This window comes from Chironomus tepperi, unplaced genomic scaffold (genome assembly GCF_022539635.2).
Source record: "Chironomus tepperi strain 1889 unplaced genomic scaffold, CSIRO-AGI_Ctep_v1 contig_223, whole genome shotgun sequence".
Classification (NCBI taxonomy): Eukaryota; Metazoa; Arthropoda; class Insecta; order Diptera; family Chironomidae; genus Chironomus; species Chironomus tepperi.
The window spans coordinates 636,307-650,924 of record NW_027226345.1 but is presented as its reverse complement, the minus strand read 5'-3'; the positions used below and the strand labels follow the sequence as shown (position 1 = coordinate 650,924).

At 30.4% G+C, this 14,618-nt stretch overlaps 2 protein-coding genes across 4 annotated transcripts in view; both read right to left on the bottom strand.

Moving 5' to 3' along the window:
* Window positions 1–12,175, bottom strand: part of spir (spire type actin nucleation factor) — a 79,594-nt gene extending 67,419 nt beyond the window's left edge. For all 3 annotated transcript variants that reach the window (XM_070640932.1, XM_070640934.1, XM_070640933.1), the window contains exon 1: window positions 11,763–12,175. In XM_070640932.1, the coding sequence (XP_070497033.1) occupies window positions 11,763–12,120 (358 nt within the window). In that variant the 5' untranslated portion in view covers window positions 12,121–12,175. The remainder of the gene's footprint in view (window positions 1–11,762) is intronic.
* A 1,231-nt stretch (window positions 12,176–13,406) lies between these two features.
* LOC139091008 (trypsin-5-like) lies at window positions 13,407–14,576 on the bottom strand. The gene is made up of 3 exons (XM_070640927.1): window positions 13,967–14,576; window positions 13,829–13,838; window positions 13,407–13,771 (listed from the first exon to the last, which is right to left on the bottom strand). The coding sequence occupies exons 1-3, from the start codon at window positions 14,564–14,566 to the stop codon at window positions 13,629–13,631; spliced, it is 753 nt and encodes a 250-aa protein (XP_070497028.1). The 5' UTR covers window positions 14,567–14,576; the 3' UTR covers window positions 13,407–13,628.
* Window positions 14,577–14,618: the final 42 nt, after the last annotated feature.

Genomic DNA, 14,618 nt, shown 5'->3' with positions numbered 1-14,618 from the left:
TCAATCAGAAGAAAAAAAAAAGCACCGAGTTGTGCTATAAAATAAACTTATTCTGCTTCTTTCTTTTTATTGCGATGACAAAAAAATATATAAAATGAAAAAGAGATTTCTGCGTGCAGAGAGAAATGTTCTTTCTTGGGCTTTTCATGCTGGGCCTGATCATGAATTTCAATAAAGGTGTTTTTGAACTCTCTCTTGATTTCAAGTTAAGTCAAATATTTATTGACACTCACAAATTTTACCGTTGCATTTCACGGAGGAATCATGAAGATTATTTTGTGATTTATAATATACATTAAATGTGATTATGGAAGGCCAACATAATGACATTGCTCCAATTTTTCAATCTCTCTACATTCAATTGCTACACAATTATTTAACTCTTAATCATTAACTTGACAATTTAATTGCAATCAAGCTTCGTTTTATTTTATTTTTTTAACATTTTCTTGTTTATCTTTTGCGACCCAAGCCTTCTTTTCCTTTACTGTTGTTTACTTCTTATTATTATTTGTGTCGATGTTTTTGTTTCAACAGCATAAAAATGTAAATAAGTTTAAAGGTCTCAATGAGTTTGTCTACTTTATGACGGGGCAATGTTGATTCGTTTGTCAGACGTAATCGGTACAAGACTTGAGAGCTGAAAACTGATATCATGTGTCGCCGTCTTATATTTTCTGTTTTCTAACCTAAAAGATTAGCATCACATCATAAAAAGTGATAAATTGCTCTATGTCAAAAACATCTCATGTGTCAATTTGACACAGAAAAAAAAGGAAACGCAACATTTTTTTGTAGATAAAGCTGCAGTGGAAACATTAAGCGCCATCAAAATGTTAAAGAAAATTATCATTGAGTGTTTTTCATTGCCAAGGCAAGTGTTTTTAATACTTATTTATATTTTCAATACAAAACGGCAATTAGATATGGCTTTTAAGCATTATTGACATTTGATGAAGCCATAAGTAGTCGAGTCTTAGTAGCCGTTTTGCTGCAATTTATAGTGAAATTTTTCATTTATGAGATCCGGTATGAACTTTTTGTTTTTTTTTCTGAAAATTGATCATCAATAGAGAAATTATATTCATAAGCAACATAATATTTTAGTTTTGTGTCTTATTAACAGCCAAAATAGCTTATTTTCTCTCGTATATCGCATTTTAATCTTCTTTAAATCTCTTTTTTTTTGCACAAAAATTAATTAACATTTTTTTGTTCCAAACTATTTATCGAACGTTAGCCAAAAAAAAAAAAGATTTTTAATCAGCAGCTACTGTTTCATTCGATAACACATTAGTGTCAAATTAATTCAATCAATTTTTCAATTAAGCGAAAGTTTTTCTTTCAATTTTTTAAATTAGGAAGAGAGAAGACAACAAAAAATTTCGTCGTTTTAAAAATTTCACTGCTAGCGCAAAAAATAAAATGCAAAAATACCCGGCATTAATAGAGGTCAAACGTATCAGTCATAATGTTATCATATGATTTCACTGCTTTTATACTTCGCAGGCGGGAGACGTTGTTTTGATTTGCCGTAAATTATTTGGTGAAAAAAAGCGTGCAAGAAATGGTTTTTGTGTGCAAATTTTTGAGGTTAGATTGGCGGAAATGATAGGAATTGACTGGGTGGGCAGAGATGTAGCAATAGAAATATGTTGAGGATCACAAAATTAATTGTTTAATTCAATTTCAGCATTTTTAGAATTTTTGAGGTTAGTTCACGTTAATGCAAGTTTTCCTAACAGGCAAAGAGCATGCTTTCATGATACGGAAAGACTACTATGATAGCAAAAACCGATTTATTTGTCTGTTAGGGTTTGGCATAAAAGTCTAAAGCTGCATCAAGCAGATAGACACGAAACACTGTCCTACACGCATCCCTGCACGTCAGCACTAGAAAATTTTCTACATTCTTCCATCGAAGCTTACTTCATTACCCCCACCCTGACATAATATTTACCCAAAAAATTTACTCATAATCTTATCAGCTCTTATTTCGTTAGAAAACCAAATGAGAAATTGCCATTCTATAATTAATGTAAATTGATAAGGCTAAATAAGTAAACAATTATTTTTTTTTCATGCCTGCCTCAAATTAGCGAAACTTTTTCTAACTGTTAATACAAATGCTGATACAAAACCCGCAGCTAATCACTCGTTTCTTTGTTTTTTTTCTTTAACGGTAACCGATCAAATGTTTGATTGATGTGCCTCAAAAAGTGTTAAGCTAATCATTTACAAACAGACAAACCTAGAAAAACTAAAAAATCTAATGATTGGAATTATCTTCTTTTGTTTGTGTCAGAAATTATTTCTTTTTCTAGTTTATTTTATTATTATTTCTTGAAATAACAAGAATTGAATTTTTTTTTATGGAAATTTAAAGTCAAATGAGTCATAAAAATCTCACTAAAACTGTTGATAGAAAGAAGAAGTTGAAATGCCGCTTTAGTTTTTTTTTGTTTGTTTTTGATACTTTTATGCATATTGAATTGATTGAATCGAATGTGGAGGAAGAAAGTTTAACGTGGTGTTGTGATAACAATAAGTAAGTGATTGAGTTGACTTTTTGGGGGTTTGGTGAAAGACGCATTTGTATTTATCATTGTTTTCTGAGGAAATAGCCTTGTTGATAAAGTTCAAGTGGTCTATCTTCATATTTACAACAATAGATTAGATATTGCTACTGGGAATGAGTAATGTAAAGCTATTATTTTTAAATTATCGGGTCTAAAGATATGCAGATTGTAATTGAGATAATACAGACGGAAGCCAACGATAGAGCCAGTTTTGAGCATCATCTGAGCAAAGCCATGGACCTTAGTTGATCTGTACGGCCAGCGAAGTAAGTAAGTAAGTAATTGAGATAGTTTGCAGTTCCACTGGTGTAAATTTTCATATTTTTTATTAACCTGACTTCAATAAATGGAATTACTTTATTTACTGTCTGTTTATTACCACCAGATTAATATTTCCAGATTGTTAAGGGCTTTAGACTCATTAAATTTAACTAAGAAAGCTTTGCGACAGTCTGTTGTGCTATGTTCAGCATTACATTGATTGTAGCTCTTAATATTGCTCGGTTCCTTTTACTCTCTTAAGAAGATTAAAAATTATGTCCCATCTATCTTCATTCTGCATGAATATAGACCACCAAAAATTTAATAAATCACCTAATAATCCCAACATCATGAACTCTCGATCTCCAACAAAACATTTAACAATTCAACTTCACTTCTAAGACAAAATGCACCAACATTAATGCTATAAAGTCCAGCATTGCTCCAAATACCAATTCACCTTTATGTGGACATAAAATGTGAATTTAAATCGTTCCAAGAACTATCAAGTAAGTCAAAATATGACGTTTCTTAATGGTGACATAAATTCCATCAATATGACACATTTCTTTAATTTAATCTATACATATCTCTACGCATGCTTGAGAAGTCGACAATATTTTTCCTTCATATCATAAAAAAGAAATCATTACACAACAAGTTAAAAAAAAAAAAATTTATACACATATTTATATTACGCCAACAACAAGCAAGCATAGTTCCAGCGACAATTTATGTCATAAAGTGTGCAACAACGTGCGATTGGAATCGGCAGTGAGTTTATTGTAAAAAAACACGTTTATAAGGAAGACAATGTAAGCTCTTACAATATTAAGAAGGGGGCATCATGTGAAGATGAAGAAGATTAAGATAAGAATTGTAGTGTAGTATGTTTGTGCCTTTTTTACGTCACAATTTAAAAACTAATCTCATTCATAAAATCCACCAACCAACATTAAATGCGTGAGATCTTTTTCTTAGAAGAAATTATTTTCTAATTTATAGCCATAAAAATAATAAGTATAAATGAAATGAAGAGAAATAATAACAATAAATGAGAGATTCGCGAAAGAAGATTAAGAAGGAAGGAAAATCAAAATCAAAAGAAATTATTTTATACTTCTCTTCTTTTTCTCATAATCTTGCATAATTTAAAACTTTTTTTGTAAGATTCACGGAATAAATATTTTTGGGGATTCATTTGCTTATGACGTTTAGTACTGGACTACTTGGGGTCCTCTTCAATTCATATTGGGAATTCCTCAATTCATACTGGGGTTTCTGAGAGTCGGAATGGGTCAGTTGTTTGGTTTACTCCTGGGGTTACCTACAGCTAATACCCTTGGATGCACAAATATTGTAAAACGCAGGAATATGTTGAGTGTCATTCATAACCCATATATCAATGCTCCCCACACAGACAAAGAGCATGCTCACAAAATTGAACATGCGCATGCTAATTTAGGTGAGTACGCTCATTGTCTGTAAGGGAATCCCCATTGCCGCATTTAAAGTTCGTTTTAAAGCTTAATCTGTCTTTAGATAACATTTGCCTGTTTCTAATTCCTAGCACTTTTGTATTGTTGCTCACATAGCAATCCCATGAGTTCTTGTATCTACCTCGAGATCTCTTTCCATTCAGAAAGTCAACAGTGGTTAATTTAAATATTGAGGCATCATCTGATCATCACAGATTTTGTGACAGAACTGATTTAGAACAGAACTAACATTAAGTACCCAAAAACAGACGTCACTTGCCCCCAACGCCAATATATTATATCCATTTCTTTCTGTAAATGATCATAAAAATGCGAATATGAAGAAGAAAAAATACCGCAATGTAATGACATTATCTTTAAGGCTGTCAAAGTGAATGCCGCATTTATGTTATCGCGAAGATTAAAATAAGAAGCATGGATTAACCATGAGGCATCAAAAAAAATTATTTTTTTTTTTTGGCGATGAAAACGCTGTGCAAAAAAACTATAAATACATAAAAAATATCATTTTTGCACTGCAAGTAATGAAATAAAATTAAAAACTATCAAGGCATCGTTATTAATTCTGCAGTTTTTTTACAGTTTCAACTTAAATCAAGGAGAGAGAAGAGAAGAGAAAAAAATATTAATTTATTCAATTTATCATAAGCGATTTCAATAAGCCGTTTTCGCTTTCGATTCCAATAGTGAATTTAAAAGCTACTCATATACGCTATTAAATATTCGAAGATATTTATTTCGTTTCCTACTTTGTGTGCTGCTGTTGCTGACTTTTTTTTTCTCTCTTCTTTCAAACAACAAAAGCACTTTCATTCACTTCCAATAACATTGTATTTTTGGACCCTTCAATAACCAACATTCTCCGATAAATAAGAAATTAAAAATTAGCATCTTCAAGTGAATAATAGTCACATATTGACATACTGCTGAATTTAATAGATGGGAAATACTACTTAGCGGGCTTTTTGTATTTTTTTAGGCGCTTAGGCAGGGGTGGGAAATTGAAGATTTGAAGTGATTGTTGTGGTTGGATTGAGTATTAGCGTGAGTAGAAAATAATTGAACAGGAATAAGGGATTCTTGTGACCTGAATTGTATTTGATGCGAAATCCTAGCAAATTTTGATAACAGTATTAGGATTATTGTCTTTCTGAATCTAATGAAAGCTTCAAAAATTAAAAAATCCAGGGCTAGAGCTAAATATAAGTGACAATTGAAGGATGTTATAAATCACAAATGATCTATACAGCTACTGAATTGTCGAATCTAAGTCTAGTTAGTCAGAACTATCGAAAACAAAGAGATTGTGTCTAGACATGTAAAAAACACATGTTAACTAGTCTACCCACTACAAAAATGATGCAAAATCCCATATTAGAATGTCTAAAGCTTGAAAATTTGCATGCGGAAGTCAGCGATAGGGCCGGTTTAAGCGGCACTTGAAGGAAGCCATGGATCACAAGTGATCTGTACGGTCAGCGAAGTAAGTAAATTTTGGATTTAATTGTTTGGCCTAATATCCCAAAAGCCCCTCACCCCAACAGTCAAAGAGCATGCTTTCATGGTACAGAAATACCACTACAGTACCTAACAGCTTGTTAAGGTTAATCAAATAACCATATTCTTCACCAAACAATCAAATTCAACATCCCAACCCTGTCCCTTAGTAGCTTTATTATTATTGAACTTCTACACACTACATTTTTCATACATTATCAGCCAAAGAAAGTTTTCTTTGAAACAAAAAAAAAGAAAGAAAAAAGTTTATAAATATGCATCATCATTAGCGCTCATTTCCGTCTCAATATGTTTGTTTTCTCAACAAAAAAAAGAAATAAGCATCAAGAGAAGAAGACACAAAATTCCATATGGTGATAGTTTTTTGTGTTTTTACTGGCGTACGACAGTGAAATTGTGAAAAATAAACACACCAAGATATTATGTGTGCAGCAATCAATAACATTAATAGTCAAAGAGGAAAAATAAACAGTCGTGAATTGAAATTTATTTGCCAAAAAAGCTTAACGCGAAATGGACGAGAAATAAATAAAAAATGTTAACATCCGTAATAAAGCTTCAATTGCTGCTATTTAAGTGCCCGACTATGTTTATTTGTTTAACCATGACATTATTTAAATATTTTAACAACAAAAATTAGTGAAAATTTTCATATTATTTCATAGTCCAGCCACAATGATGCTTGAACTTTACTAATATGCGTATATTATTTTTGATTACTTGACATTGGACTTTACTATGCCTTCATCTCGTTTTTTTCGAGTTGCAACAGATATGAGATCATTACTGCATTATTTATGCATTTATGGACAACTTTTTGAAGGTCCAGAAGCTCAACGTCTGACTTTATTTAAAGAGATTGTGTAATCAAGTCAATTTAGATTATTTACCCCAAAAAAAGCTACGTAATAAAACCATAAAATCGCATACAGCACCATTATCAAGAAAAACTTGACCCTTTTAGATTATGATAATGAGTCAGTTTCGTTTTCTTTTTGATCGGACTCTAATGCAGTCATTCAATTAATTTTTATATTTCTTTTAAAAAACAGCCGTAAATGAATCTCAACGAAGGTCTATTGAAAAAGGATTAAGAGGTAAAAAAGGGTCAATGAATGAGAATTTAAAAGGAATTTCAAGCATTTAATTTTTTTCTTTTGTTCTGTTCTGTGGCCGACAACCTGTGGATTTTTAAATGTTACATTTTAACGATTCATTCTTATTCTACCTATTGTGCTTATTGTGTATATGTGTAAAGAAAGATTCTATCGAGCCGTGGCGATTCATAAAAAAAAGGGAGAAAAAAGAGAATTTTTTAAAAATTAATTAAGCAACAGGAAGTGAAAGAGAATTCGATTGTTAAATAATGTCTGAATGATTTAACATTTGGCCGAGCATCAAACAGATTTAATGATTCATTTTCTAGCCCCATAATTCTTATTCTCATCTAACAAATTCAATGCATCCATTTCATAATTTCTTCATCAATAATGAATCTAAAGGAAATTTCTATGGCGCATAATTAATTGATGATCATTAGTTCCAAAAAGCATCAATTGTGAACAGTTGTGGCTTTAAATTTATTAAAAAATTTCTTGTAGGTATTCTTTTTGGGTAAGCGCAGTTAATGGATTTTTAAATGATCATAGTATTGAGAATAATAAGAACCTAGGTTAAGCAGAGCACCGATCATTTTTATTGAATTTAAGAATTTATTTCTAAACTATTTTAAAGGCATTCAGCTTTTTTGTTCTCCAAAAGGAATGCTGTTGTTGCTACATATAACTATAAAAATTGTATGTATGCAGTAATAATATCGATACTTGTTACTGGGAGTGTCTCATATTACGAGCAACTTACTTAATTCACGATCGGCGCAGTTTTCATGCGTTCTAAACATTTATTACATGTTATTTTTTTAGTTTAAATTTAATTTTTCTAAGCCGAGAGTTGAAACTCAACAGCACAGGCACAGGCACAACAAAATAAAATAATAAAATTGAGTAGAAGAAGTCTTTGTGGGAGTGTGGAATGTATGCGCATTTTTATGTGATTGGCAATGCTTGAAGATTTATGGCAACGCAGATACTTAATTTACTGGCTGCACAGATCAATTGTGATCAATGGCATCTCTTAATTTGCGCCTAAAGCTGGCTATAACGTTGCCAATAGCCTGCCAATATCTTATTCTAAGTCCATTTTGGATGCGTATTTTAATGAGTTCTTAGGGCGCTAGCGAGATCGCTTGCCTTCTTCAAAATCGGCAACGCACTGGATATTGGTAATTTACAAGCGGTGAGCTGCGATACAGCCAGCTTCATGCTTCATTTAAAAGAAGCTATGGAAGCATAATTGATCGGTACGGCCAACAAAGAAAATAAGTTAAGATTTATGAAGAATTTTTAAATAATGACGGACAAAAAATATTTAAAAATTAAAATTCCTCAAAAATAACTTCAAAAATCAAATTTGCTTAAAATTTTGAATTTTAACATAAAAATGATCCATGCTAAGCCAGACAAACCAAAAACCCAACTAAAGGTAACCCTTAAAAAACTTGTTCAATGCTGCTACTTTTTATTATAAAAATAATGTATAAATTTTTATGTCTCTCATGCTTTCCATGTGCAACGATGTGAAACAAGTCTATCTATTAAATGTAACTAGAACAATAGAGATGGAAATTCCCTCAGCACATTTAACAGTTCCTCATTTTTTTCGCATCAAACATTGCACTAATTTTATCCATTATTTTTATATTTTTTTAGAATAGTTAAAATAAAGTATATATTTCTGCTATATTTTTTTCATGGCATTGCTCTTGAAAATAAACTCGAAATTATTATTATGTATAGATATGAACCGTTTAGATTTAATGAGGAGAAAAAAACATCATTATAGTTTCACAAGATTGTTGAAATTCTCTGAACATTAGTGCGGTGATTTTCAATATTTTTTATGAACATGTGGTAATTCCTGCTATAATAGCACTAGGCTATTGTGATATCACACATTTAAAAAAATATACACTGCACAAGGAAAATAAAATTATTTTTTTTTCTTATCAGTAAATGATTTTATTTTTTGTGACTTTCATATTATTCCACATCACTTTATTAGAGTAACATGACGTCATTTATTGTAGACTTTATCAGCTGAAGTACGGAAAAAATTCGAGAAAAAAACTCTCATTATTAATTCTCGTAGTTTTTCATTTAATTCATTAGATTTTTAGTTTGTGCGTTTGTTTGTCTGATTTCATAGCTTATCGCTTAGCAAAGGTCGTTGCGATAGCGATTTTATCAGTTTTTCGTGCTTAAGTAGGCTTACAGCCGAAAGAATAATGCCAAAAATTATTGTAATTTATTAATCAGAAATGTCGGTTGCCAACTTTTCATTAATTATATTAAAGAATTTTTCAAATTTAAACTTTTAACGACTTTTTTAAGTTTGAAATCAATTTTCATCAAATTTTGAATTCGCTCACATTTCTAAATCTTTTAAAATTCAAATTCAGTAAATACGTTAGAAACAGACTTGAAATCAAATTCACCAAATTTTTGACTTTTTCAAATCATAAATATCGGTTAAAATTCAATTTCACTAAATACGTTAAATACCAACATTCTTTCTCACGCCAAAAATCCCACTGAAAGTTGCCTAAAGGACCATAAATTCTGATTCTAAGAAAAATGCGCTCACATCCCACATAATTTTCCACAATAATTCTGATTTCGATTATCATTCAATGTACATCAAATAAACTCGTGAATCACGAATTGAGATGATTGAAGGGAATTTGAGTGTAGAATGAGAGAAACTAATAAAAGGAAAATCATGAATGTAATATTATTACTGCATTATGATTGCCATTCTACGCATAATTGATACCTGAGAAGATCAAAAAGAGTGTGAGGTTTTTTTGGATATTCAATCATTTGATTGGGTCATTAATTATCGCCTAGCAATTTACAATTCTCAACCCACATTTCTTCTGACTTTACACGATGGGAACGCAAAGTAGAAAAAAGTCTTTTATGATCATGATTCCATTGTTATGCTTAACAGTCACATGTCAAACTATAAGTCCAAATGGAAAAATTCCATGAAAAAATATAAAAATTAAATTTTATGTTCATTTCATATAGGAAATTACAAGCATTAGAGGCTTGAAGCATTTCAAGTACCACTATTTGAAAAAAAAAAAATGTCAACAGTAAGTGCATCATGGTGGTAAATAATGAAAGTAGTAAGCATTTTGAGCTTCTCATCTGGTCATTGACCAACTTTAAAAAACGGTAAACGCAATTGTAATCTCGTGTTTACACTTCAAATTACTCTTATGCTCATTTTCATTATAGCTCATTGTGCTTGATGATCACATATATTTTTTCCCCAACCAACCAAGTCCAATCTATTGTTGTGATTCTGATAATGATAATGTTTGGAATTAAGAAAAGTTATGACTCTATTCCCTTGCTACCGTATTAATGGAGATGGGTCTATTCTATCTTAAATTTTTCATCTACATTCTTTCATCAAAATATGTGTAATTTCCACCTGTTGACTTTCTTGGAATTCTCTCATAATTTTTCTATTATTTTTTATTTCTTTCTGTGATTTGAAGAACTCACATGACAGCATTTTATGAAGTCAGAAGTAGAAGTTGATTAGTTTCGGAAGTTGAGTGGTTGAACAGCTTTTATCAATGTTTTCAATTTGAAGAATAAAAATTAACGGTTTTGAAAATTTTGAAATTTAACGACTTTTTGACATTTGAAATATATTCACCGCAAGATTTTTGAATTCGCTCAAAAGTGATTTGAATTCTAAAAATCCGTTAAATATCAATTTTAACGACATTATGAAATTTGAAAATAATTCACCACGAAAATTTTCGAATTCGCCCAAAAATATTTTGAATTCTAAAAATCCGCTAAAATTCAAAGTCTAGAAAATCGTTAAAATTGAATCTCTCAAAATTCACCAAAATTTAAACATTAAAAATACGTTAAAAACCAAAACTCAACGAAATTCAATTAACATCCATTAAAAGACAATCTGATCAAGATTCTACAAGTCAGGTAACAGAAGTAAAGAATAAGAAGAATTGAGATAAAGAAGAAATAAAACATGACAACATAACAATCAATTAAATAAACGATTTCTCAAAATTATTTCTTACTGTGTACCAAGCAGTAGACAGAGACAGAAGAAAATATTTGTTTATAGCATTCTTGTTCGTATCGTATCAAGTGAGCAGATAAACGAAATAAAAAAAAAACTTTCTTCCTGGAGATACATAGATCTACTTATGGTTGGAGTAGTCTTGTAGGCATAAAACAAATATCGATATGATGTCCGACAGTGAGTCGAAACGCAAAATGATAATGAAAGAAATTCTCAGTGAGAAAGTGGACTTTACAGGCACGCTATCTTGTTATATTCATTCCTTGGTACTCAACTTTTTTGGGTAAATAGAGTCACGTGAGAAAATAATAATAATTTAATTCGACATTGAGTATTATTCTGATTGAGACATAACGTTATATCCAATTGGGAAGATAAATTCTTATAATCACGACTAAATTAATACCTGTGGATGTGAATCGGAAACTTAGGAGTGAATCTCAATATGCACTTATGTGGCAAGTGGCAAGCATGAACATAAACAGCTGTTTCAAGGATTCTGATATCGATTTTCTGATTTTCTCGTTCGTTTTTTTTATTGCTCTGCGGCATTATTGACAGAGACAGAAAATATAGCACGAATGTTAGGCATGCAAGTAATTTATGTACTTTTGTCACTTTTGAAAATCTAACGATTTTTATAAATTTGAAATCAAAGAATCAAAATTTGAAAATTCAAATTCTGAAAACCCGTTTAAAAATAAAATTTACTCACTATTATCGTTTATATGAACGGTTCCATCCTTATGAATATTTAAATTTCTTGGTGATTTTGGAACTTTTATTCGATGTGACACCTTCTGTGTTGTTGAGTCCTTCTTTGTATTTTTATCGATAAATTCAATTCGAATGAAATTACGATACAATAACACGGATTGATATATCAGCGACCAGGCTTGTTCCTCCGACAATGGAGCATTAAACGAACGGAGTATGTCATCAAGTGTCAGACAGTTATCCTTATCACAACAAAATTCCAAGCAATTATCTATTTTCTTGGCTGATCCATCCAATATTTCTGGATGTTTAATTAATGATTTGTTACTTATTTTATTTTCTTCCATTTTCTTCATTTTTCCGGATTTTATATTTTTCTTTTCTTCTTAATCACATAATATTATATATTTCATAACTATAAATAGAATATTAATTTATTACTTTATTTCCTTTAGCATTTAGCTAATATAAATTTACAAGCATTTTTGCGTGTGGAAAATCGATTTTTCACTCTTATATAGAAAAATAATCCTTTTCTTTTGTTTTTCACAAAACTAAACTTTAACAAAAACTTAATTATATTCACAGAGAAACTTTTTTTTGTGTTATCAACTGGATGTTTGTTGACTTTTTCAATATCAAATCGATTTTCACAATATTATAATCACAAATCACTTTAATCAGCTGGTAGTTTCATCATATTATGATTATACCTCTGATCATTTAAAACTTTTGCTTTAAAATACACGATAAAACTCTAAAATTTCATTAATTATTTTTGTTTACCGGATTTAATTTTTTTTCATTTATCTTTTGATATTTCCTTTTAATTTTCTTGCACAAAATTTCACATAAAATCACTTTTAGATATTCACTTTTTAAATTTTGGAGCTTTATTTTACTTTAATTAAAAATATTATTTTTTTTTTGCTAACAACATTAACAAACGTCTTGTCTTTCCGAATATCGTTTAATAAATGAGCTTTTTTCTCTGTTGTTATTCTCTTTGAGAAATTATTCCTCTCTGTTGTTGCTCTCTGCATTACTCTCTGATATTTAATTTCTGAAAGGAATAAAGTTTCAGTAATAAACTTTAATTAATACAATTATTCTGTAATTTAACGATTTTATTACTTTTGAATGCGTTCAAAGGGTGTAAAAATATGAAAAATTTGAATTTTCACAAAAATAACTGAAAAATTTCAAAAATTTGATATTATCACTTTCTTGCATTATTACCGGCTAAATTCAATACAGAAGTTCTTCGATAAACCTTAAATCTAATTCTCATAGTAGAAACTGTAATAAATTCAAAAGACTTCAAAATAAAATAACGGTCGCTAAATATTCAAAAAACTGAACGTGTCCCATTTAAAATTTCAAAAAATGTATGACCGTTACTGAAAAGTGGAATTGTTGATCATTATAATCACTTTAACTATTTAAACAATGATAATGAGAATGTAAATAAGAAAGAAACACTACAGATTAACACTATCATATTTAAATGACCTGAAAATTATTAATGAATACAATGAATGGATCTAATTATATAATTTATTATTGAAAAATGACAGTCAATCAAATATAACGAGCGATCCTCACATGGTAATCATGTATGTAATGATAGATTTTGATCGGTTCTTAAGTCGGCAATTGACATTTTAACAAGTTTGTGTACTAATTTTACATAATAGTTAAGAATTGTAAGATCCAGTTATATTTGCAGATTAAATAACAAAGCAAGCATGTCGATAAACTAGATTAACATTTATTGGTGAGAACTTTCAGCTATAAACTCATAAAATAGTACAAAATAAGCATCCAGAATAGAATTTCCCCCAATAAACTCAGTCAGCAGGTATCAAATCTTCGTTTGTGTCTTAATCCATTGTCGTACGGAAGATACTTTAGCATAAACACCATAATATTTTGGTAAAGCACATCCTTGTCCGAAGGAAACAACTCCAACTAAAAGATTATTCTCTCGATCAACCATTGGACCACCTGAAAAAGTATTTACTGGAAGTAAATCTTGGATGTGAAAATTGTAAAGAATGTTACCTGAATCGCCCTGAAAATTGAAAGAATAAATAGAAATCTTATTAGAGCTGGATGTTACTGACTTGATCAGGAATTTGGGGAGTATTTCATTTATTACGTTTGTTTTGAGGTAAGGTAAAACAGGAATTCGAAACTTACCGAGCAGCTATCCTTTCCACCTTCCTTAAAACCAGCACACACCATATTATTCGTTATAATCACTGGATATGAATTCCTACAAATATTCTGTGGAACAATTGGCACTAAAACGCCCCTTAATTGGTGATCAGCTTTACCATTCATCGTAATCATTCCATATCCAGTTACGTAGACATTAACATTATTCTCAATTTTTTGATTCTGCTCCGGTAATGGAATAATCTCCTTCACACCTTTTTGTAGCTTAATATCTCCAACTATTTTTAAAATAGCAAAGTCATTGTTCAAGGTTACAGCATTGAAAAAGGGATGTGATGTTGCCTTTTCAACTTGAAAGACTTCACCGCCTTTATATGCATTATTAGCGCCGACACGGATCGATAATTTATTTTTGTATTCCTGTACGCAATGTGCAGCACTAAGTAAGTATTTTGTTGATATTATTGAAGCACCACAAATGAAATTTCCAGAATATAAAAGTGCAGCTTGATATGGAGCATCTGAAATTGTTATTAAATCACCACCGACTATTTTATCAGATTCACCATTTATTTCACTACAAATTAAGAGTGGAACTAACAGAACTAAGTAACTATTCATTTTCACTAAATTAGATATTTTCGACTGCAATCTCATGGGATCTAACTGATGC